The sequence below is a fragment of the Staurois parvus genome, unplaced genomic scaffold (genome assembly GCF_062004578.1).
Source record: "Staurois parvus isolate SC_StPar_1 unplaced genomic scaffold, SC_StPar_1.0 ptg000160l, whole genome shotgun sequence".
In the NCBI taxonomy this organism is placed as follows: domain Eukaryota; kingdom Metazoa; phylum Chordata; class Amphibia; order Anura; family Ranidae; genus Staurois; species Staurois parvus.
In genome coordinates this window covers 1,248,512-1,273,618 of record NW_028317956.1, presented here as the reverse complement: position 1 = coordinate 1,273,618, position 25,107 = coordinate 1,248,512, and the positions used below count along the sequence as shown (strand labels likewise).

General features: G+C 41.6%; 1 protein-coding gene, 1 long non-coding RNA gene and 1 other non-coding gene across 3 annotated transcripts in view; 2 read left to right on the top strand and 1 right to left on the bottom strand.

Moving 5' to 3' along the window:
* INTS11 (integrator complex subunit 11) overlaps nt 1-25,107 on the bottom strand; it is a 54,577-nt gene that overhangs the window by 12,664 nt on the left and 16,806 nt on the right. The window contains exons 2-15 of the mRNA XM_089675948.1: nt 24,939-25,021; nt 16,756-16,853; nt 16,578-16,651; nt 15,309-15,537; nt 12,532-12,630; nt 8,474-8,508; nt 8,177-8,315; nt 7,526-7,590; nt 5,210-5,399; nt 4,863-4,946; nt 1,693-1,782; nt 1,354-1,516; nt 1,083-1,190; nt 99-160 (exon numbers count right to left, since the gene is read on the bottom strand). Of these exons, the coding sequence (XP_089532074.1) occupies nt 99-160; nt 1,083-1,190; nt 1,354-1,516; nt 1,693-1,782; nt 4,863-4,946; nt 5,210-5,399; nt 7,526-7,590; nt 8,177-8,315; nt 8,474-8,508; nt 12,532-12,630; nt 15,309-15,537; nt 16,578-16,651; nt 16,756-16,853; nt 24,939-24,966 (1,464 nt within the window). The 5' untranslated portion in view covers nt 24,967-25,021. The remainder of the gene's footprint in view (nt 1-98; nt 161-1,082; nt 1,191-1,353; nt 1,517-1,692; nt 1,783-4,862; nt 4,947-5,209; nt 5,400-7,525; nt 7,591-8,176; nt 8,316-8,473; nt 8,509-12,531; nt 12,631-15,308; nt 15,538-16,577; nt 16,652-16,755; nt 16,854-24,938; nt 25,022-25,107) is intronic.
* LOC149463066 (U6 spliceosomal RNA) lies at nt 3,741-3,847 on the top strand. Its single transcript, XR_016312523.1, has one exon. It is a non-coding gene; the product is annotated as a U6 spliceosomal RNA (small nuclear RNA).
* LOC149463065 (uncharacterized) lies at nt 6,485-7,443 on the top strand. Its single transcript, XR_016312521.1, has 3 exons — nt 6,485-6,558; nt 6,957-7,085; nt 7,243-7,443. It is a non-coding gene; the product is annotated as an uncharacterized LOC149463065 (long non-coding RNA).

Sequence of the window (25,107 nt, the reverse complement as noted above, 5' to 3'; positions counted from 1 at the left end):
ATCAGGAATATGAAATGCTGGGATAACAAACACTTTATCTCATTTCACAGAGGTATACTGTGATAAGACACCGAAGTTGCTGTTTCAGCTTTACTTACATTATCTTTCATGATAAGGGTTCCATGCATCAGCCTGGGCTTCTTACACTCTGGTACAAGACCTACAGTTACAAAGGCATATATGTCAGTGTGTGTATATAATATAAATATATATCAGGCCAAGGACATGAACTAAGGGTTATTCCAAATAAATGTTCTATAAGCTGTGCCAAATGCAGCACGTGTAGGACATCCATCAGAAAGTTTGTTTTAGTATATAGTTTTTTGTCCTAATTGGCTGGCACAGGCCTCTGCTACAAGTAGGATCTTAAAGTGTTCAACTAGCCTGGGGAGCAGGGATCTCAAAAAGCTACAGCTCGCAGACATGTAAAGAGAAGCCAGGACCTGTGATCACCAAATCTGGTCAGCAGCCTCCCAAGCTTACTACTGGGCAACCCTGCACTGAAGATAAAGCAGGATATGAAAGGAGAAATGTCCATGTTAGAGAGCCATCATAGGAACAGGTGACAGTGTTTTTTAGGACTTTTTCTCACCTTTTGTTCTGGTGGCAACTCTAAAATTTTAGATTTTCCCTCACTTTCACTACAGAGGTAAGTCTCCCCAGTGGGAACACAGACAGCAATACACACCTGACAAAGGCTCTAATCTAATGTTTCCCAAACTACAGCTGGTGGACGGATTTCGCCCTTTGCTTAGTTCTAGCTGACCCTTGGGGCATGATTCCTCCAAAAGACACCACAAATGGGGTACTATTCCTCCAACTAACGCAACCAATGGGTCACGATTTGCCCTACTGACCACAAGCACTAGGCCATTTTCAACTTTCTCTGGTCACAATTTGGCTCCTCTAAAATATGAAGGCCAGTGAGCTGGCCCTTTGTTTAGAAGGTTTGGGGACCTCTGCCATGTTTTGTTAGGTAATGTTTAGTTCACATATGTATTTCAATGGCGTATTTAGAAGTTTGCCTGCTGCTTCATTCTAAACACAATAGGGAAAAAACATAAGACATCTGACTGACTTACTTAGAGCAGTCTCTTTCTTCAGTAGTCCTAGGGAAATGTCAACAGGAATGTTGGGGTTGGTGGCAATAGTGGCTGTCTCCCCATTAAACGGCATATAGCAATGAATATCTGGAGACACAAAGTAATAGAGAGAATAGGGAAAAACAAGGAATAGAAAAAGAACTGGATTCTGTAAGACCTCTGTGTTGGGCTGAAAGTAAGATGTGTTCATGGTTGGAATAAGGTTACAGTAAAGACAGATATTTATATAAAATAAAGAATAACAACTTACGAAACTCTTGCTCAATCTTCTGCTTGAGAAACTCCATCTTTTTGGCCTCTCCATGCACCAGTAGCACATTTCGTGGTTCTGCCTGGCGGATCAGCTGCATGATGCCTTTAGCATCAGCGTGGGCACTGAAGGACATATACTCTACCTGCATCTTCACCTCCAGCTGGCAAGAAATAATACAGCAAAATTAGGAATTAAATATAACTATCATTTAAAAACAAAATAAAAGAAATTTTCACTAAAAGACAAGAACCATAGACCCTTTATTTGTACCATGTAGGAAACCAAACCATTCATTTTGTAAATGTAAGTGCATTTTAAACTGTATAGGAAACCTACTGTCTGTCTCCCTTCCATCTCCAGCTTGCGTTGCCCACTTAGGATCTTGTGACCCACTGTGCCCTGCACACAGTAACCTGGCATAATCACCTACACAGGAACAAAGGGAAATAGGACAGGTAAGTCTAAGGATCATGTCAAGCTCTTGGGAAGTCACAAGCACTGTGCAGATTGAGAGTAATTACAGGAAAGTTTAAAGCAGAGTTCCAGTCATTTTTTTTAAGCCCCTCCTGTATACATCGATCTTCACAGTGGGCATCTGAAGTCCAGTCGCACTTTCTTCCAGGATACGGTGCAGCAGGCTACCTAGCATGCACATCCTGATCTCACTCCTCCGCAGTGTGAAGAAAGTGTGGCACACTTGTTGCAGAGCGGAGGATGCCCGTTGACTTCTGGGGTTGATGACACATATATCCCAGGAACTAACGGGCGAGAGGATATGATATACCTCGCCACGGCGAGGTACATCGGAAGTGCAGTGCTTCAGGCAGCCTAAACGTTTGGCACATATTTTTTTTTTTTCTCCCTAAGTTTTCAAACATTGATAGGACAGCTGGAAGCAATACATGGGGACAAACTTTAAAAATTGGGTGGAACTCCACTTGAAATGCTCCCTTTTAATGTACATGTTACATTTCATCGCACAATATTCTGAATTAATAAAAAAGATCTCTGCACCCACGCACATATTTTGTTTATGGAGACATAATCCTGGGCTTAATCACCCAGCAGCATTTTGTATATTTTGGAGACTCCAGCAGTGAGATATTCTAGCTGAATATTCTGACTGCCTGAAGATCCAGGCAGTGGTGCTTGGATCCCAAGATAGCTACAATTTCAAATCCGTTGGCAGGTTTGACAGTTCATATAAAATGTGTTTTAGCTGCATAATTCTTTTTAAACTAATTTTTATTGATAATTTAGTGGACATGGACAAATATATGGACATATGGAATGTCAAACGAACAGAGGCTGGAGACATCAAATCGGACCAGCGTAATCAGGATCACAAGTACAATATTGAATAGAAATACAGTGAATAAGACATACAAAACCTTGAACAATGTGGTAACATTCCTGCAGGTTTCATCCTCAAAGAGGTGTAACCCTACATAGGTGAGAAAGCTAGTACATGGTTCGTTACCCAACAACTTATACAAAACTGGGAGTGAGGTGGTGGCCATAGAGTACAATATGTTTAAAAACATCAAGGTCCCAAGACAGTCCGATCTGAAATCAAGGATTGCACAGAATCACTAGTATCCTGAGTGTCGAGCTAAGGCCCCCATACCTTATAAAACTTTTGCGGGCATCCCGTGGCCTCATTTTAGCTGTAAATTTAGTTATCTGCCTGATGTTCAATCTTAAGAGGCCATTTATTAAATTGTGTTTTTGATACATTTTCCAAGCGGTTTCATTAATTCCTATGAAAGGTTCACCTGACAATGCATCAAATATGCATAGGATATACTGTATATGACCTGTTCTTTAATAGAATATAAATAAATTGTAAACACGTGTTATATTTTTTTTGCACAGCTGACTTCCTCTCTGGCAACCTTTAGAAAAAAAGCTTCCAGAATTCTTCTTTCTTTATGCAAATAGAGTGCTTTATATGTTTGTGGTACACATAACAAAAATTTTAAATTTCGTTGAATTGACCCGTAAAGATATGATGCTTTGACCATTTTTCTTTAAACTGTAATGATAGAAATAAAGAGGCCGCCTGTTCTGACTTTCCTGTAAAGATATTAGTTGCCTGTCTGTCTCTGGTTTCAGTGCTTTCTCAGTTACTCATCTGATGCAGGCCAGGAAAGTCAGAGTGAAGGTAGAGCTCCTTCTCTTCATACAGGTCAGGGTCTCAGAAAGTATTGAAGCCTGTTTCACCTCAACTGCCAGGGAGGTAGCAATAAATAACAGCCTCCAAATGTATTCCATAAACGGTTTCCATCATGAGAAGGGCAAGTTCATTGTAATCTCTATAAGATTCCTAATTCCAATGAGACGGTTAGCCTCCACTGCCACCTTGTTCAAAAAACTGTAATGCTGTGCTTGCTGCGGCAGCACACATACTAAAATTGGAACGATACCGAGAAGATTAGCATGGCACCTGCGCAAGGATGACACGTAAATTCGTGAAGCGTTCCATTTTTGTTTCGTATGGTTTGTTTAAATTAGACCGATTGTTGGTCATTTATTTTTGTTGTCTTACAAGTCTATGATTCTCAGGAACGACATTGCCATATGAGAGCATTGCTCTCTATGTGTTTTCTTTTTGTTGCTTTCTTTATATGTAACTTTTATATTTTTGAAAATGGTTGCGGTCCTTTGCCTTTCATAGTGTTATCTGGACCCCAGTGTGGGTCTTGTATTTGTATCTCTGTGTTTGCTGTGTGTTGTTTCCCTATCTTTTATTGTTAGTTGTCGCTCTGTATCATACGATTTGTCATGTTTTGTATGTTTCTTTTAAAATGCCTAATAAAATATTTGGTAAAGAAAAAAAACTGTAATGCTGAAGATTTACTCTGTCCAACAAACTACTAGGAATGATGTATTGAGTAAAAGCAAGGCATTCTTAATGTCCAGCAAATGTTTTCTTCAAACTTGCTTGGTGCTTGGTTCCTGGTTCCCCACTGCCGATTCCTCAGCATGCACCTTTAGACCTCAGAGCAGTCCCAAACCCTGTAATAATTTTCTAGTTTACACTGGATAAATGTAGGAAACCAACAACACCAGTCTGTCACCTTTGCTCCCTCTGCACTCCTTTCACTTACCGTCTGTGGCTCCTGAATTTCCACATACACCCAGCTGCTTCCTGGTTACTAAAGTGGTGCCCCGCCGTGTGCTTGGACTATCTTCAAGAACCCTAGTGCTTAGCCAAAACCACCACTAGAGGGCATTTATCACCAACAGAACTGTTCTCAGGGTAGAAGGGGAGGCAGCTAATGGAGGCTGCCACTGAAAAAAACGTATTGTGTGCCTGCCTCTGCCCTTGTACCAAGGATTACAAATTACAAGTAAAAAAGAAGATCGCTGTGCTCTTCTAATCATCAAACCCCAAGCAGTAGAATTTAAATTTACAAAACAAATATACAGTATTTGCCACATGAATGCAAAGCCAGCTAGACAGCAGTAGATAGAATACACCTATGTATATAGCTAGATCTCACCATGTTCTTTTCATTGCCTGCCCATTTACGGAAAATCTGCAAGGACTGGCCAGCGTGCAGCATTCCAGGAGTTGCAAAAACCACCTGAAACAATCAGATCACAAGAACATTTAGTCTTAAAAATCACAAAAATATGTCTTCTTGTGTCATAATCTGGCTTACAGTAGTCAATTTAATAATAATTTCGTATTGTATGTTAGGGTTTACGGTACACCAACCCACTTTTGTCTTTTGTTATACATGAAGCCAAAAAAATATACGTTTACAATCAGGCTACAGCAAAGAAAACTCTAGTACTCCAGAGTATTTTAAATTGGTAGGATTGAAGTCACATTGTGTTGTCTCACCATTGGCCCCGGGTTATCTGCAAAAGCTCGGTCAAAGGCCTTGATATGTTTAAACTCGAACATGTTCCTCTGTACAAAAGTCTTTCTGATCTTCTGATTGGTCCAGGTAATGAAGAGCTTATAATAATGGTTGGCTTTCTCTGTCAGACCCGTAGAGAAATAAATTGGGGCTTTCAAGTTCATCCGTTCCCTAAGGAAGAGTAATCATTTTACTATACCAGTTTATACTACAGCAAAGCTGGACAGTTCCTGGTAATATTAATGAGTGCAACATGACTTCTTGTGTTCTATCCAGACTCCACAATGCAGTTTCAGAAAAATAACCCTCCTTGTGACAAAAACACAATTACTATTTATGGAGTGCAAAGACTCATGGAAAAAGTAGAAAAATAAAACAAAACACACATTTTCTATCATAGCAAAATAAGCATGGAAAATGAAGTTGTGCAATGATCAAAAATATTTTAACACCTAAACAAACCTTAAAAAGAATACGTTCGCCTTTAAAAAAAATAAACATCTTTTAGCAGGTAAAAAAAAAAAAAAAAGTTTATTACATTTTATTGGGAGCCTGTAAAGCATTGCACTTGTGATCAGCAGATCTGGTGCAATGCAGGTCTCTTGCAAACTGTCAGTGTAAGTAGTCTGCTCGTATCTTGTGTGAGAAGACATTTAAACACTTATAGGAAGCATCAATAAACTTCCTAGAGTGCAAAACAGCTCTCTGGTAGATTGAGAACTACAAGACACCAGCCGCAAAGGCCAAAGGTAGTTTCCCATTCACAAAACTCTGTGAATGAGTGATGCGGTTGGGTGGGCGGAGCCCCGCACACCACCATCTTTTTAAAATTGAAACAAGGTGGGTGGGGGGATTGGGGGTGAAAAACCCTGGCTTGCTGTCACAGCGGGGAGTCTGGGGGCAGCTGCAGCAGTAACATGATACACCCTGAATATGGGTGTAACACATAACATGTAATGTTAGAAAAAAAAGTGAACTTATCCTTTAATTCCTCATGTGCTAAAAGTGAAATGAAGGACTGAAAAAGTTGCATTATTAACGTAAACCCCCAGCCAAAAGTAAACAAGATGCAAATAAAGAAGAAAACCAGCTTTTGCTGCAATATTTTGCTTCAGTCCAATGAAATTCCCTGCAATACATTTTTCTCTTTCACTACATGACAGAGTCTGGGTTGTCCTGGACCTGACCCCGCCTGTGTCAACCCTCTGTCACTCTACTTTCTCCTCCTATCAGCATGCTTCTTGTTGGCACGTGAACTGACTGGCTTCTTTCTTTCGCTCCAGCTCTGCTATACAAGGACTGCAAGCAGCTTATACTAGGTCATATTCGGGTACGTAAGCTCTTTGCATATTATGCTGTATTAATGATCGGAGATGCATTTATGTCTGCTATATATCTGCCTAGACTTCAGCTTTAAAAGGAAAAGGAGATTTTGGCATATGATCATGTGACCAATGCCAGGGCATTGGTCCAATTGCTATTGTCGATGCACATGATCACTGGATAAAAACCACTGAGACTTAAGCAGAGGTGATGAACCATTGATTCTACCTCTACAGTTTGCTCCCAGTAACCTCTGTAGCTAAACCTCCGGGTACAGTATGTGTACAGTTTTCCCTGCAATGTACAGACAGCCTTGTGATTTATACACATTTACCACACTGAACAGGTAGACATGTCTTCCTGGTTTAGCGACTCAAAGTTCACATGCCACCTTTCTACCTCCAGCCTTGTAATTGGACAATGGAATGGCATCATCACTTCTGTCCAGTGACCCAGAAAGAAGGAGATGGATCCTACTGTCTAGCAGTGTGTCTATCACAAGACTTGCCAACCAAATTTAGGATTCCTTTACAGGTAAAAGGAGTATTTCAGCTGTATACTTAGCAGTTTCATTCATGAGAATACATATTTGTGAATGCATTTGTTATCGGTTATTTTATTAAGGATATAACAAACCCCCGGTGGTTTTAAAGCAGTATCTAAAATAAAAGTATCTAATTTTATGTTACAGCATACATTAAGAGGGGTCAGACTTCATGTTTGGCAGAGAGGGGAACTCCTGGTATGGAATCATGAAATGGAAACTCAGAGACAAACACCCGTGTCAGAGTTGGATTTGGCCCACAGTATTTAGAGTATATTACCCCAAACATACTGTGTAACTTACAACATTGTTATTCTGTTTTCAGTAAAATAAACCAAAGAAATCAAACAAAAAGGCTGTATAGAACTCATAATTCATGTTGCCTGAAAAATGGTTTACATTGTTTCTAGTATTATGAAAGAAATGTTACCAGAAGGTCTCCAGCAAAATGCAGAGTTCCTGAGCTCTCCCCAGAGCAAACACAGGAATGAGAACCTACAAATAAAAACATAAATCTGTGAATCCAAGGACAGCCCTAATGATGCTTAACTATACCAATGTCAAGAAGCCCAAGCATATGAAAGTGTACATGTGGTCAGGCCATAGGCATTCATATGTTTACATATTCTTACCAAAGCACTAAATGAGCTTTAAAACATGTCCTCACTGACCTCTGTTGCTGCAGGCATTGTGGATCAATTTGTTTTCCTTCATTCCTTTCTATCCCCTTGCCCACACAAGAAGAAGCCTTGCTAGTGCCAAGTAATGCCCAAGTTACGGTGCAGAGTGCCCAAGCAGCCACTGAACAAAGATCAGCATAGTCAGGGGAAAGTACTAGGTCTGTTACTCTGTGTTTGGGCAAACCGAGAAGCAGGGAAGTGAAGGAGAGTATAAGCTGCCATTAAAGTGAACCTGTTGTCTCTGCACTGTTATGCAGTGACCTTATCGCACAATACTGAATATCATGGAGCAATCTGTTCCTGTGTTTTGTTCAATTTGATCATTCATTATCTAGTGTCCAATGGTATCTTTAGCAGTGAACTTGTGAATTGAAGATATGTTAGACAAAGATTAGTGTCACCTTTCCACCCTTCTCTACAGTCTCATGGACCTTCTTCAAAAAGTCTCTCTCTCTACAACGTTTTGAGTCTCTGATAGTTGTAGCATATGTGGATTCACTAATAAGTAAGTCAGGACGACACTTGTCAATCCAGGCAGCTCTGAAAAAGAAACATAAGTTCTCTGGTCATGACATGTACAAAACAGTCAAGGATATCCAAGCAATGTATTTCAAATATTGAAACTGCTGTTTCAGATCCTTTGATGTAGTAATGTAACCCTATTCCCTGCACAAACACATACACTACATGGTGCTTACCCTAAATGCCGATCTGGAGTCATGTTATAATCTCCCTAAAGAAAAAAAAAAAAAATCATATGAGATAATCATTAAAATAGAAAGTATAGAAGTACTGTATATCGAGTAAGTACATTTTGAGTTATTTTTATTATTACATATATTTACTGCAGTGTTTGGTATGAGATACAGTTTTTTTCCCCTGAAGTTTTGTAATAAATCTGAACTCTGGACTGTATCTAAAAACCACCCTTGCAGTGCCCCCCTTTCCAACCCCTCCCCCATCTTTCCTCACTATAAGTGATAAATGATTGTTAAGTCTAGGGGTAGAGCAATAAGGTGTAATGTTTACCGCCTCCACTTAGCAACTGCCACATAGAGGGTTTTCAAGGACTCAGCCGACACTTAAAGCTGGACAAAGGGTACAATAACCCCGCCGGCAGAGAAAAAGAGGGGAACAGAATCCAGAGTCATATCAGAAACATAATGAATGTGAAGAAAGATGGACGCCGCTCTACCAATCGCTGGAAGTCAAACAGAAAGCGATGTGAGCTCTAGCTGGCCTCAGCCGCCACTCCAGCCACGCCCTCTGAAACATTTTCCCGCACCCATCACTCAGCCTCTGTGACCAAGCCCCCGATAGACAGGGCAAAACATGTCATAGGGCATGGCTGGAGTGACGGCTGAGGGCAGCTAGAGCTCACATCGCTTTCTGTTTGACTTCCAGGGATTGGTAGAGCAGCACCCATCCTTCCTCACATTCTTTGCAGCAACACTTGAAATTTAGCTCAGGTGCCTCCTGTTTCTCGAGATGTTTCTACACCTTGATTGGAGTACACCTGTGGTAAATGAAATTGACTGGACATGATTTGGAAAGGCACACACCTCTCTATAAAAGGCCTCACAGTTGACAATCCATACTGTGCCAGCAGCTTAGAGAGGTTTACTGCAAGGTACAGATCTGGGGAAGGCTACAAAAAAATTGTGTGCACGAGCTGACAGGGAGGAGAACTGTTTTGTTTACTAACAGTTCTCCTCCCCGTTGGAGATGCTCGGCAATCACCGGGCACTGGCGAGTAATTACTGGCCATGAACCGGTGATTGACAGCCGCGAATGGCGGTGCTGGTAGGGCACGCACACCCCCTACCTGGAAATGCAAAATCACGTACACACACAGACACACATGCTGCCCTGTAGCAATATTTCTGCTATAGGGCGGTCGGGAAGCGGTTAAGCTGCTCTCTTTTAAATGTACCGTATTTGCCGGCATATAAGACGACTGGGCGTATAAGACGACCCCCTACTTTTCCTGCTAAAATGTAGTGTTTGGGCTATACTCGCCGTATAAGACTACCCCTCTTCCAATGCACACCAGTGGGAGCAATAGTGCCCCATCATTGGTGTCAGTGGGAGGAATAGTGCCCCATCATCGGTGTCAGTGGGATGAATAGTGCCCCATCATCGGTATCAGTGGGAGGAATAGTGCCCCATCATCGGTGTCAGTGGGAGGAATAGTGCCCCATCATTGGTATTAGTGGCAGGAATAGTGCCCCATCATTAGTATCAGTGGGGGGAATAGGTGCCCCATCATTGGTATCAGTGGGAGGAATAGTGCCCCATCATTGGTATCAGTGGGAGGAATAGTGCCCCATCATTGGTATCAGTGGGAGGAATAGTGCCCCATCATTGGTGTCAGTGGGAGGAATAGTGCCCCATCATTGGTGTCAGTGGGAGGAATAGTGCCCCATCATTGGTATTAGTGGCAGGAATAGTGCCCCATCATTAGTATCAGTGGGGGGAATAGGTGCCCCATCATTGGTATCAGTGGGAGGAATAGTGCCCCATCATTGGTGTCAGTGGGAGGAATAGTGCCCCATCATTGGTGTCAGTGGCGGGAATAGTGCCCCATCATTAGTATCAGTGGGGGGAATAGTGCCCCATCATTGGTGTCTGTGGGAGGAATGGTGTCCCATCATTGGTGTCAGTGGGGGGGGGTAGAATAGTGGCCCATCGTTGGTGTCAGTGGGGGGGGGGTAGAATAGTGGCCCATCGTTGGTGTCAGTGGGGGGGTGGAATAGTGGCCCATCGTTGGTGTCAGTGGGGGGGAGGAATAGTGCCCCATCGTTGGTGTCAGTGGGGGGGAGGAATAGTGCCCCATCGTTGGTGTCAGTGGGGGGGAGGAATAGTGCCCCATCGTTGGTGTCAGTGGGGGGGAGGAATAGTGCCCCATCGTTGGTGTCAGTGGGAGGAATAGTGCCCCATCATTGGTGTCAGTGGGAGGAATAGTGCCCCATCATTGGTGTCAGTGGGAGGAATAGTGCCCCATCATTGGTGTCAGTGAGAGGAATAGTGCTCCATCATTGGTATCAGTGATGGAGCACTATTCCTCCCACTGACACCAATGACACTTGCTGACCCTGTTCTAGTATGGTGCTGCTGCAGCCAGCATATGTGGTTGCAGCAGCACCTCTACACGGCACACTTACCTGCTGCTCCTGCACTCGATTTTCACGGGGCCGCTCGGCTCCGCCCCCTGGCCGGTGATTGGCCGCCTGTGTGCCTTTCCTGAGCTACAGTTCTGGCGGCCAATCACCGGTGAGGAGGCGGAGCCGAGCAGCCGCGCGAACATCCAGTGGCCGAACCGAAGGAGCAGCCGCGCTACCTGGACCGGATCATCGTGGGACCGGAGTCAGGTAAGAAACACCAGCTTCTGCCCACCCCTGTACTTAGTGTCCCTTCCGTTGGAAGGGGGGGGGCGGCGGCGGCACCGCGACGCCCCCCTAAAAAGTGTCAGTATGCCGTATACCGGCGTATAAGACGACCCCCGACTTTTGAGTAGATTTTCAAGGGTCAAAAAGTCGTCTTATACGCCGGCATATACGGTATATCTAAAAACATTAAATAACTCTTTTACCAAAGAGTTCATCTTTAACCACTTCCTGTCCGGACACTTTCACCCCCTTCCTGTCCAGGCCAATTTTCAGCTTTCAACATTATCACACTTTGAATGACAATTGCGCGGTCATGCAACACTGTAGCTATATGAATTTTTTAGCATTTTTTTGAGACGGATAAAGCTTTATTTTAGTGGTATTTATTCACCGCTGGGATTTTTATTTTGCTATTTAAATGAAAAAGTCCAAAAATTTTGAAAAAAAGTGTTTTTCTTCTAAAATTTTGCAAATAAATATTTCATCATAAATCTTGGGCAAAATTTATTAAGTTATCTTTTTAGTAAAAAAAAAAAACAAAAAAACAAAATTAGTTTATAACCAAAAATTATAATTTTTGAAAAATTTTTTTTTTTATATTATTTATGTTTTGGTTTTTTTTACATACTGTCACCCTAACAGTACAGTGTCACCATGGTGACAGTGTACTACTTGTGGGGTGTGATGAAGATTTTTTTTTTTTTTTTTACACTGATTGCTTTTACACCCATAAAGGCTGTAAAAGCAATCAATTCTGCTCTTCTCTGGCTGCATTCTTGCAGCCGTTGAGAACTACTGAGTGAGCTGTGATTGGTCACAGCTTGTCACATGGTACAAGGCTGTTGTGAATAGCCTTGTACCATGTGACCTCTGTGATCATTCACAGATTTCACACGTAGTAAGCAATGATGTCACAAGTGACATCTTGCTTACTACTCTGCATAGGATCACTGATTGGCCAATCAGTGATCACATGATCGCGACCTCACACAGAGGTCCCGTCCGACGATCGGTGTTCCACTGTGTCCGGAGGACACAGCAGGCACCGGATTGCGGTGCTGCGCGCTCCGAGGGAGCGCGCACAACTAGAAAATGCAGGTGCCGTTTATGAACGGCAACCCGCCCCTAGAGTGACACCGTCCTGCCGTTTAAAAACGGTAGGCAGACGGCAAGTGGCTAAATGAACAGACAGAAGAGGGATGAGGCCAACAGCTTCCAGCCACGACTTACATCGAAGGAATGATGTTTTAAAACATTTCTGACCAAACGCTCTCCTCTTTCCCAAGAACAATCAGCTGGTTGGTATCTGCTTCTGCTATAGACATAAACCAGCGAACTTTAATGTAAAATCTAGTAAATGCACTTACTGTATAGACAACAGACTCAGAGCCAACTTTAATTTGGAACATGGCAGCACCCAAGACATGTCCGGCATAGTAGGCTTTAATTTCTAATTCATCATCAACCTGCAAAATTAAAAAAAAAAAAAAAAAAAAAAAAAAAAAGGAAGGAAGACAAAAACCATAAAACATACAACTAATAAATAAAAATGCATCTTAGGAGTTTATATACTTCATTAAAAAGGAAGCCCCAACTACATCAACTTCAATGTTGTGATCGCCGGCAGGCACTCAAGGGTGCAATATCCCCATCATTAAAAACGATAGTATCCCCCTACTCTGTATAAAAAACAAATAATGGAGGCATCCAGCTTCAAGAAAGTAACACCCTAACTAAAGGAGAAGTTTGAGATTACTAGAAAAAAAAAAACCAGACAAACGTAAAGCTGTGGCCAAAAGTTTTGAGAATGACACAAATATTAAATTTTCACAAGGTATGCTGCCTGTTTTTATGATGGCAATTTGCATATGCTCCAGAATGTTTTGAAGAGTGATCAGATGAATTGAAAATAATTTCAAAGTAACTCTTTGCCATGAAAATAAACTTAATCCCAAAAAAACTTTTCTATTGCATTTCAGCCCTGCCACAAAAGGACCAGCTGACATGTCAGTGTGTCTCTCATTAACACAGGTGTCCGTGTTGATGGGGACAAGGTTGGAGATCACTCGGTCATGCTGATTGAGTTGGAATAACAGACTGGAAGTTTTAAAAGGAGAGTGGTGCTTGAAATCATTGTTCTTCTGTTAACCATGGTTACCTGCAAGGAAACGTGCAGTCATCAATGCTTTGCACAAAAAGGGATTCACAGACAAGGATATTGCTGCTACTAAAATTGCACCTAAATCAACCATTTATTGGATCATCAAGAACTTCAAAAAGAGAGATTCAATTGTTGTGAAGAAGGCTTAAAAGGTGCCTAAAGTAAGTCCAGCAAGTCCCAGGACTGTCTCCTAAAGTTGATTCAGCTGCAGGATCGAAGCACCACCAGTGCAGAGCTTGCTTAGGAATGGCAGCAGGCAGGTGTGAGTGCATCTGCATGCACAGTGAGGCGAAGACTTTTGGAGGATGGCCTGGTGTCAAGAAAGACAGCAAAGAAGCCGCTTCTCTCCAGGAAAAAAACATCCGGGACAGACTGATATTCTGCAAAAGGTACAGGGACTGGACTGCTGAGGATTGGGGTAAAGTCATTTTCTCTGATGAATCCCCTTTTCAATTGTTTGGGGCATCCGGAAAAAACCTTGTCCAGAGAAGAAAAGGCGAGTGCTACCATCAGTCCTGTGTGTCATGGCAACAGTAAAGCATCCTGAGACCATTCATGTGTGGGGTTGCTTCCCAGCCAAAGGATGGGACTCACTCACAATTTTGCCTAAGAACACAGCCATGAATAAAGAATGATACGAAAACATCTTCCGAGAGTAACTTCTCCCAACCATCCAAGAACAGTTTGGTGACAAAAAATGCCTTTTCCAGCATGATGGAGCAGCTTGCCATAAGGCAAAACTGTTAACTAAGTGGCTTGGGGAACAAAACATCAAAATTTTGGGTCCTTGGCCAGGAAACTCCCCAGACCTTAATCTCATTGAGAACTTCTGGTCAATCCTCAAGAGGTGGGTGAGCCAAAAAAAAAAACCCACACAAATTATGACAAAATCCAAACATTGTTTATGCAAGAATGGGCTGCCATTAGTCAGGATGTGGCCCAGAAGTTGACTGGGAAAATTGCAGAGGTCTTGAAAAAAAAGAAAGGTCAGCACTGCAAATATCAATTCTTTGCATAAACTTAATATAAATTGTCAATAAAAGCCTTTGCAACTTATGAAATGCTTGTAATTATACTTCAGTATACCACAGTAACATCTGACAAAAAGATCTAAAAACACTGAAGTAACAGACTTTGTGAAAATTAATATTTGTGTCAATTCTCAAAACGTTTGGCCACGGCTGTACAAACTCACCTCCGGTTGTCATGACAGCTCTAGGATCAAGACCTAAGCAATCACCTGACTGCTGATCAGGCAGCTCTCTGGTTGGAGTGGAGAACAGTGACTGTCAGTTACTGCTCTCTGATCTGCTATCCCCTTGCTCACACTAATGCCAGGCTGGGAAGGGGGTTGAGACAAATGGCTTTGTCTCTCAGCAGTATGCTGAAAGATGGAATAAGCTGTCAATAGGGCAGCCAGGTGATTTCTAACAATATTTTCAGGATCCATCCCAAGCCTGGCAATGGCTCTGCCCTGTCAGCTGATATTGGGCAATAACCTGCTATCTTGGTCACAGAAGTATGATAGTACAGGTAATAATGTGACCGTAAAGAGAAATACAGCCAAGAGGTTTGGCCATACTTCTCTTAGGTTTTGTAGGAACATGGCGTAAACACAAACTACTGTAAAGAGATTAGCCAAAGGAGATTCCCAGGAATGAGTCAATCCAAAACTTTAACAGAAATTCTACAAAACACGTGAAAAGATAATGCTAGGCAGCAAAGACTGCAACTGGGCAGAGTAAACGAGTTCCCACAATTTACTTATATTTATGTTCTTTGCAATATACTGGAGACAGTTCACAGAACTCCTCAAATTTGGGGTGGGTGTGTATGGAATACATCATGCAGCAGTTCGAGCAGCATTCAAGTTCTTGGGAGAACTTCAAGTCTCAGTAAGCTGAAGCAACTGCTGCCAGGACATGTTGCAACTAGTAGTTCATCGGCAGCTAAAGTTCCAAAGACTGCCCACAGCCATCTTACCTGCACAGTCTGATGGAGGTTGACAGCCACCACTTTCTTCATGCAATCTTTAATCATTTGGGAGGTAAAGAAGTTTGTTTCCCCTTTCTTGTCCACAGTGATCTTCCTGTAATCTTCCAGGAGGATGGGGCAGATGGCCTTTGTGGGATGAGTCATGTAAATGGGGCCATCAAAGCCAACCATTTCACTCATATAAGGCAGAGCTCCACAGTGGTCCAGGTGGAAATGGCTAGAGAAAAGTGACAAGGTTTTATAAACTGAGTATACTGTAGTCTGAAGAAAAAGTTAATTAAAGGAGAATCCTGTACTTTGCCTATGCAGGGCACAATAACAGGTTAATTGAATAAGTCCCCTGCTCTTTATACTTTTCTTCATTTTCTGGAGCAAAGTAGAAAAAAATCCCTGGGTAAGCTTCTAGCCTGCAAGGACCCATGCAACAGGGCTCAGGTACCCAGCGCTGCACACTGACTAGAGTGACTTGGCACTTACACTGGGCTTGCTTCCTTAGTTCCCAAAACCTGAATGGAGTGACAGCGGAGCAAAGGAAACGTGACAACTGCTGCAGCTTAGATTGCCTAGCCTCCCAAAATCACAGATCACTTATAGAGGCCCGATCACTTAATCAAAACTCTAGCAGGAATATGCCTGTAAAGAACAAAGAGGATACTTCTTTCTCGTGCAGCCCATGTCCTTGAAAGCTCTGATCTTGTGAAATGATCCCCAAAAGATCACTGTGAAACTAAACTTCTGAAATGTTCATTTCCTGGGTCACCCATAAATCACTGGTTCTCCTACTAACCTCCTAGTCAACACTGTCATGGCTGTCAATGGGGAAAAAAAACAAACAAAACAAAAAAAAAGGAACACCCCCCTCCCCTCCTCCTCCCAGGGGGGCGCACCTACAACCTTCACGTTCTTGCAGTAATTCAGGAGGATACTGTGAACCTTGATAGGGCACCATTGTGCCTAAACTATCTGACACCACACTGTTAGGATCTCCTACACATGCTAGCAAACACTACAGCTCTGTAATGAGCAGTCCCAGCACCTGCTCAACAAATATGGTAGCAAACAAGTTATAAACACTTTATGGGGGAAGTTCAAAATTAATGGTTTTGGAAATCGTGCACTAAGGTTTTCCTGTTGCGATACTTTGAAACTCTTTGTGGTTTAATAAGCAGATAGGTTCTCTTTAAATTCCAACACTCTTTATAATATCTATAATAAAGCTTTAACTGAAGAAATACATTTCCTAGCCACATGACTTACCTGATGATAACGCAATCCAAAAACTCTGTGAGACGGCCATTTTGTGTAATGTAAGAGAAGTCTGGAAACCTCCTCTGTAAAAACAAAAGAAACAGAAAAAAACTGTTACTGCAGGAATTCCAGTGCTAATTCCACACATATGTAACATCCATCAGAGGCATCACATGTGAAAACTCACATCATCATTGTATCCCATGTGCATTCCACAGTCCAACATGACATTCTTCCCTCCTATGGACACCAGGATGCAGCTGCGTCCAACATCCTGACCAGCGCCTGAGGTATTCACAATACAGTACACAGGAGATTAGCCCAGCTATCAACAAAGAACATGGTGATACAGGTTTTGCTGATGTGTAAATTTCAAACTGTAATAATGTCTGTGCTTTAGTGTTTGTTTTTTTGCCACTTCTTGCCATGATCAACTGCACCATGCGTCTGAGACCAAATGTGAATAAAACTGTTATTACTTAAATACTATCCCTTTACTTTATCTTACTTGATAATTAACCCTTATCTGCCCCTAGCTGTACAACACTTCAACTTTACTTATGGATTTGTCCATACAGGACAAAACTTCAGGTATAATGAAAGCAGAATTAAATGCCACCGTTTATTAAATGGGCCTCCATAGGCTTTATGCCATAATGTGCTAGTATGCATTGCATTTTAACACATTATGGAAGACTTGCCTGTCAAATGATGCCCTCCAATGCTGCGCTGTCAGTGCTCCTGCTGATCATGAGCACTTCCATCTTCTCCTGGTCTTCCTTCCAGGCTCCGTGGTTTGGCTGCTTTAATGGCCAGCTGTGATGACGTGACTCCAATGCATGTGTACAGGAATCACAACACGGGGGGGGGGGGGGAACTGTGTAAATGTACACTGAGCTGCGCATGCACGGCTCAGTGTACATTACCACTGAGAGGTAGGGAGAAGTATTCATGACAGAAGAGACCACCAAGGTCTCTTCTGATATACAAACAATATCTGTCAGGATTTTTTTTTTTCCCCAATTCCACTTTAAATCTCTGTATTACTGAACCTGTAGTTGTGTACTAATGGCTGGAACTAAGCATTACTAGGTCTGCGTGGTCAATATGCGATCCAATCAAAACATGAAGCAGCGCCAAACCCAACCACATAGTGAACTAAACAAGTTTAGCAAATAAATACAATTATTAATTAAATATATAATATTGGATAGGTAGCTGCCCCTTTAAGTGAAACATCACTTCTAATAAATGTGCAATAAATGAAAGTAGGAGCTCACCAAAAACATGCAGTTGTGACAATCATAAACACTACTTATAAATCAACATATAATAATGTGTCAAAACCATGAAGTCCCAAATCACAAAATTCATTCACATGTGACAGTGTGACTGGTGACTAATTGTCTATGTTCTCTTTCAGAGAGACAGGGTAAATAGGAAAGGTGGTGGTGTCTGTCTCTATGAGAAGTGATCTCAGAGCGAGTGTGAAAGAGGACCTAGTTGACGGAGAGTGTGATGAGGCTGAAGTATTATGGGTGGATCTGCACATGGGGTGCGTACTACAAAGGTAATCATTGGAGTTTGTTGTAGGTCTCCCAGTGTTAATGAAGAGGTGGAGACTCAGCTCCTTGCACAGACTGAAATGGCTGCAAGGGCTGGGACAGTGATAATAATGGGGGATTTTAACTATCCGGAAATTGACTGGAGTAATGGTACTGCAGGAACAGTTAAAAGGGCAAACATTTTTAAACCGGCTAAAGGACAATTTTATAATACAGTTCATAGAGGCCCCCAACTAGGAATGCTCCTCTGCTGGACCTGGTAATCTCAAACCATGCAGAGCTTATTATGAATGTCCATATAAAAGAACATCTGGGTAGCAGTGACCATAACGTGATTTCATCTATTGTTAGTTGTACACAGCAAGCACATACGGGAATAATAAAAACGCCCAATTTTAAGAGAGCTAATTTTCCAAGGCTGAGAGCTGATCTCCAAGACTTAGACTGGGAGGAAATATTAGCATCGATGAACACAACACAGAAATGGAAATTCTTCAGACTGTATGTGAACACACTGCAAAATATATTCCCATGGGCAACAAGTTTAAAAGGCTAAAAATCAAACCTATGTGGCTTACGGCCAAAGTTAAAAAAGCTATAAATAATAAGAAAAGAGCTTTTATTAAATATAAAAATGAAGGACCGTTATCATCATTTAAACATTACAAAGAATATAACAGAATATGCAAAAAGGAAATAAAGGCTGCAAAAATTGAAAACGAATGACAGATTGCAAAAGATAGCAGGACCAACCCCAAAAAATTCTTCAAATATATTAATAGTAAAAAAGGTCCGGTCTGAGCATGTAGGCCCTTTACAAAATAATCCAGAGTGGGTGACTGGGGACAAAGAGAAGGCAAATATATTTAAATACCTTCTTCAGCTCTGTGTATACAAAGGAGCATGGGGGAGCTCTTGTCCATAATGGGCATGGTATTGACATAGCTCCAGATGATCCACATTGGCTCACAATTGATATGATCCAAAAATATTTAGACAGAATAAAGGTGAATAAAGCACCTGGACCGGATGGCATACACCCAGGGGCCATAAAGAATTGAGCTTTGTCATTTCAAAGCCATTGTTTCTAATTTTTAGGGACTCTTTAATGACTGGCATAATACCACTGGATTGGCGTAAGGCCAATGTGGTGCCTATATTTAAAAAGGAGTCAAAATCTTTACCAAGTAATTATAGAACCGTTAGTTTAACTTCTATAGTTGAGAAGATACTGGAGAGCTTAATAAAAGACCACATAGATGAGTTCTTGCTAGAAAAAAAATATTTTATGCAACAGACAGCATGGATTCATGAAAGACAGAAGTTGTCAAACAAATCTGATTTCTATTTATGAGAAGGTGAGCAAAACCTTGGACAGAGGAGTGGCGGTAGACGTGGTATACTTGGATTTTGCAAAAGCGTTTGACACAGTTCCCCACACACAGCTAATGTGTAAGGTAAAGTCTATGGGCTTTGAAAAATCTGTATGTAAATGGATAGAAAACTGGCTAAAAGATCAAATTCAGAGAATAGTGGTTAATGATTCATACTCTGAATGGTGTAGGGTCATCAGTGGTGTAACCCAGGGTTCAGTGTTGGGACCCTTACTTTTTAATATATTTATAAACAATATAGGGTCTGGAATTAAAAAACCCATTTCAGTCTTTGCAGATGACACCAAGCTGTGCAGTGGAATAAAGTCCTTACAGGATGTCTTCAACTACAAGCCGACCTCAATGCTCTGTGTAATTGAGCAATTATGTGGCAAATGAGGTTTAATGTTGATAAATGTAAGTTTATGCACTTGGGGACTAAGAATATGCATGCATCATAGCCAAGCTGCGGTTTCTAAAGCAAGCAAAATCCTCTCTATTATAAGAGGTATAGACTCCAGAGAGAGAGATATCATATTACCCCGGTACAAATCATTAGTAATACCTCATCTGGAATATGCAGTTTCGTTTTGGGCACCAATTCACAAAAAGAACATTGGGGAACTGGAGAAAGTACAGAGAAGGGCAACTAAACTGATAAGAAGCATGGAGGAGCTCAGCTATGAGGAAAGATTAGAGGAACTGAATTTATTCTCTTTTGAGAAGAGGACATTGAGGGGGGATATGATCAACATGTATAAATACATCAGTGGTTCATATAGTGAACTCGGTGTAGAGCTATTCACCCTGAGGACAAGGTGGCATCAGAGGACAAGGGGGCACTCTTTATGTCTGGAGGAAAAGAAATGTAATCTTCAAACACGGAAAGGTTTCTTCACAGTGAGAGCTGTGAAAATGTGGAATAGACTCCCTCAAGAGTTGGTTCTGGCCAGCTCAGTGGATTGCTTTAAAAAAAAGGCCTGGATTATTTCTTAGATACACAGAATATAACTGGATACTAACATTTATAGGTAAGGTTGATCCAGGGAATATCCGATTGCCTCTCGGGGGATCAGGAAGGAATTTTTTGACCTGCAGGAGAAAATTAGATCATGCTTTGCTGGATTTTTTTTGCCTTCCCCTGGATCAACTGTGGGTATAGGATTATAACCTTTTTTTTTAATGGTTGAACTGGCTGGACGTGTCTTTTTTCAGCCAAACTATGTAATTCTTGCAACTCCAAAATTGTGCTCTACCACTGTGTGTAGCTGAAATGGGAACTCACCAAATTTACTCAGCCAACAATGTAGCCAGGAAGCTTGTACACAGATCCTCTATGCCTTAGGTGCGATGTGAAATCCTGCAGAATCCTCCAAACAAATGATACTACACCACATTCTCCAGTCTCAGTAGCTCAGAAAAATGCCAAGAAGATAGTCATAGTGCATCAACATTTATTTAAAAATGTGCAAATGTAATCAAAATCCACTCACATATTACAGGTGCCACAGGGAGCACCAACCCAAACAGCTCACTAGGGGGATCTCGCCCTCCATACCGCAGCCCGTCCTGCAGTCGATGTGCATTCCAATGCCCAGATGTGACGTATGAGGAACCGGAAGTGACGTGTGCGGCTCAAGCCTCAATGCAAAGCTTGCTGGCTATTTTATTGGCTGAGTAAATTTGGCGAGTTCCCATTTCAGCTACACACGGTGGTGGAACACAATTTTGGAGTTGCAAGAATTAGTCACCAGTCAGACTGTCACATATGAATGAATTTTGTGATTTTGGACTTCACGGTTTTGACAATATTAAATGTTAAGTTGATTTAGAAGTAGTGTTTATGATTATCACGATTGCACGTTTTGGGTGAGCACCTACTTTCATTTACCGCATTGTCACTATAACTAAAGAATTTAGAAAATTGTTAAATCGTCAAATCAGAAGTAAACAATCTTTAGAGTATTGCTAACAGGTAGACACTTCTTCCACAAAAACCTCTTTCCCTGCCTATCAATTTTTTGTTTTGTAATTTACATTGTGTGACTTGGTATATAACCAGACGCTGAGATATAGTCATTTCTGAGCACTTGCACTAGTTTTAGATCATGTGTGTAGCCAAAGATGGATGCTGGCTTAAGACTGAAGACTAGACCTGGAAAAAAAAATAAAAATTCTGAGGTGTTGATGGATCAATGAGGGGAAAGTGTGGACATAGCATCACTGGAGGAGTGGCGACAAAGGTACAAGTATGTTGTGCATATTTGCACATTACAGCACAACCCCTGGGGACTTTCAGAGGCAGAATTTCACTTCACTGGCCCAGTATTGTCTTATGAGAGAAGAGAGAGATATCAGGTTGCAACCTTGAGATTACACAGGGCTTCCTCTCTGCTCTCAGTAGGTAGTTAGATGCTACTGAGGATAGGGATAGTTAGGAAAAGCTGTTGCTTGGATCTGCATTACATTAAAGTGGAATTGAAATATAACTGAAACGAGCATAAAATAGACTTTAGATGAGATGTTCTATTCCAGCAGCCACAGACCCGCAGTGCTACTGCACAAACCTATCAATGGGCAGCTGAAAAGAATCTAGCAGCTGACTAGCATAAGGCTACGTTCACACTAGCGTTGTGTGCAGGCAGCAGAAAGGCGTTTGGGAAGGGTTTTTACCACTTCCCAAACGCCTCGGACAATTCTGCACATTGCAGCACATAGTGCTGTTCTAACGGGAGCATTAGCGTCGCGTCGTGGTAAAACGGACGCCTCTAGTCGAGTCAGGAGGCGTTAAAGCCTCCTATTCTAGTCTATGGTGCTGCCCGGCCTTTGCGACGCGGTTGCGGGGCATTTTCGGAGCGGTAACACCATTCAAACTTCATTATAAGCGTTTGTGGGGTGTTTTTAACGCTCGGCAAACGCCTAGCAACCGCCGCTGAACCGCGCATGCGGCGTTTGCGGAGCGTTAAAAAACGTTCCGCAAATGCCGGACCAACGCTTGCCAAACGCTATAGGGGCGTTTGGCAAGAGTTGGTAAAACAGTCAAGTGTGAATGAGCCCTAAATACAGCACAGCAATCAGCTGGCCAGGAGAAGTAGTATTTTGATTCCCCAAGATATTGAGGAGGATGTGGGGGTCTTTACAAAGTAAATTCCAGTTTTACATTACTCGTAAAGATGAGTACTTAACCTGGAAAGATTAAAGCCCAGCTCTGCATTTAGTGCCAACTGGTGGAGGAAAAGTACTCCAGTTCCTAGTAAAGACACGTTAATAAACACGCTCTTTGTACACTACAGATAATGATTCAAGATGGCTGCACCCAGGATGAATCTTGTCTTACACTATTATGTTGATACAGACATTGATCAACTGCGCAGACAGGATGCTGTATCTACGGTAGCTCCACCTACATGATAAAACTTACAAGAGGATCTAGCTCTCCCTGTCAATAGAACATTATTAAAACTGCAGCAGATATAGTGAACCTGCTGAACAGAGAGATCTTGCCGCTGACATTTCTAAGAACTGCATTTACACTGCTGAAGTGCGTTAACACACGTTATGCTGCATGTCAAAGTGTGTTGTGTTAAGGCAGCCCATTCATTTGAAAGGGCTGCCTGATGCATTAAAAACACAGCAGAAAACAGGTGGAGGCACTATATTTTGTAATGTAGTGCACCACAACACTCAGTAGTGCCTTACCATGCATTGTGGTGTATTGCAATACAAGTACATTGGTGTGTTATCAGAAACACGTTAGTGTGACTGCAGAAGAAATGGAAGGAACCAGTGGCAGATTCTGACCACTAATTGCCATTCATAAGCAAAATATTACATATGAATCCTTTAGGAAAAGTATTTCTACTCTCACCCGATGATTCCATGATCTCAGCCTAGTAAAATGTAATAGTAGGGTTATAAAAATTAACTTTACTGAAGAAAATGCTTCTGTTCGGTCCAAAATGCAAGTGTTAATGCCTAGGCACTTGGTCATGTGATCTCTGGTAAAGGGGAGGATTATCCAATCTGAGCCCTTCAGCAGAGATCACATGACCAAGTGCCTAGGGCCTCAGACATGTCCAGGGTGAAAGGGAGCAATGATCATCTTCTGGAATGAAAGGGAACTATTTCAGCCCTTGTGCTACACTCTATGTATTAATCCATTAACAGCAACATAGCTTTACTCGAAGATCAAATATTTTATAAGAAAAGAACTAAACTGGATTGTCATGTCCACCTCTTTGCTCCTTTCAGCGCTGTGTTGAAACACAAAGCAAAATTGTTCTAGTTTATGAGCTACACATATGTCCCTTACTAAGCAGCCTATAATTCCACAGTAAAGAGGATTATTTGTATTAAGGTTTCCATTAACACCTGGAATAAAATGAACAAGAGCTGATCACCTTGGTGTGATGTCCTTCCTTTCAGGGAATGACACACAATTTTCACACTTCTATTCACTAATTGTCAAATATAATGATTTCATAACTTCCAATGTTCTCTGCATCTTTGACTATTGTCACTTAGCACTGTCCCCAGCTATATAAACAAAGGATCACCTATCCCTATGTTAAGGGAATTAGGTGAGGGGGAGGCGTTTTGTAGTCCCAGCACACTTCCTGTCCTGGGACAACACTGCTTCTCCACAGATGCAGTACACCAAGTTTTTGTCACCCTAGCACAGGAAGAGTGTTACTGGCAGGATCACCAGGTGAAAATAAAGTAAAAAAAAAAAAATAATTCTGCTTTTATCTTCAATTTGTGCAGTTAAGCAGGCCATAGATTATAACATTTTCTTTAGATTTATCTTCAACTTTGTAGTGCAAGGGCCTGCCTGATTGCATACAAATTGAAAGTGTTTAGATCTCACCTCAGATTATATGGTTTAAAGGAAAACTGTACAAGAAAAGTGCATAATGTATGGCCAGCATACATTATACAATTTTCTTGTACAATTTTGCTTTAGATTTACCAAAGAGCTTATAATATGAGGTCAAACCTTAACACTTTCAATTGTATCCAATTAGGCAGGCCCTTGCACTACATAGTTGAAGGCAAATCTAAGGGAAAGTATACAGAAAATTGTAAGAAAGTTGTGTAATGTATGGCCAGCATAAGGCCCCTTTCAGGGAGATTCAATCAAGTCTGCCTGTCAGTTTTTCAGGCTGAGCTGAACATAGGCTCCATGAATTCCTATGGACAGGCGGGTGTACACGGACTTGAGGAGATTAATAACAGCACGTTCCATATTTTGGTACAGGTTTTTTTTTTTCAGTTTGAGAAAGTTATTGTAATGGCATCTACAAAAAGAGATGCAAGTAAGGTTTTAGAATGACATTCATTATTGGTTGTTATGTATTTAAAGGACTTGGAGAAGGTGATTCACATAAAATTTTTACCAAAGTATCAAAAGACAATGGAACAAAGATTCTTACCCAGTGGAGTCACCTTAATTTCTGGCATCTTCAGATGTATAGGTCAGTCAGATCACATATATAGGACGGGAAAAATGTATAGCCTGTCAAAAGAGGTTCAGAAGGTGAAACAATAGAATGTGGAAACCTAGACAAACGGTACTTGGCACATGGACCCAATAACTTAAAG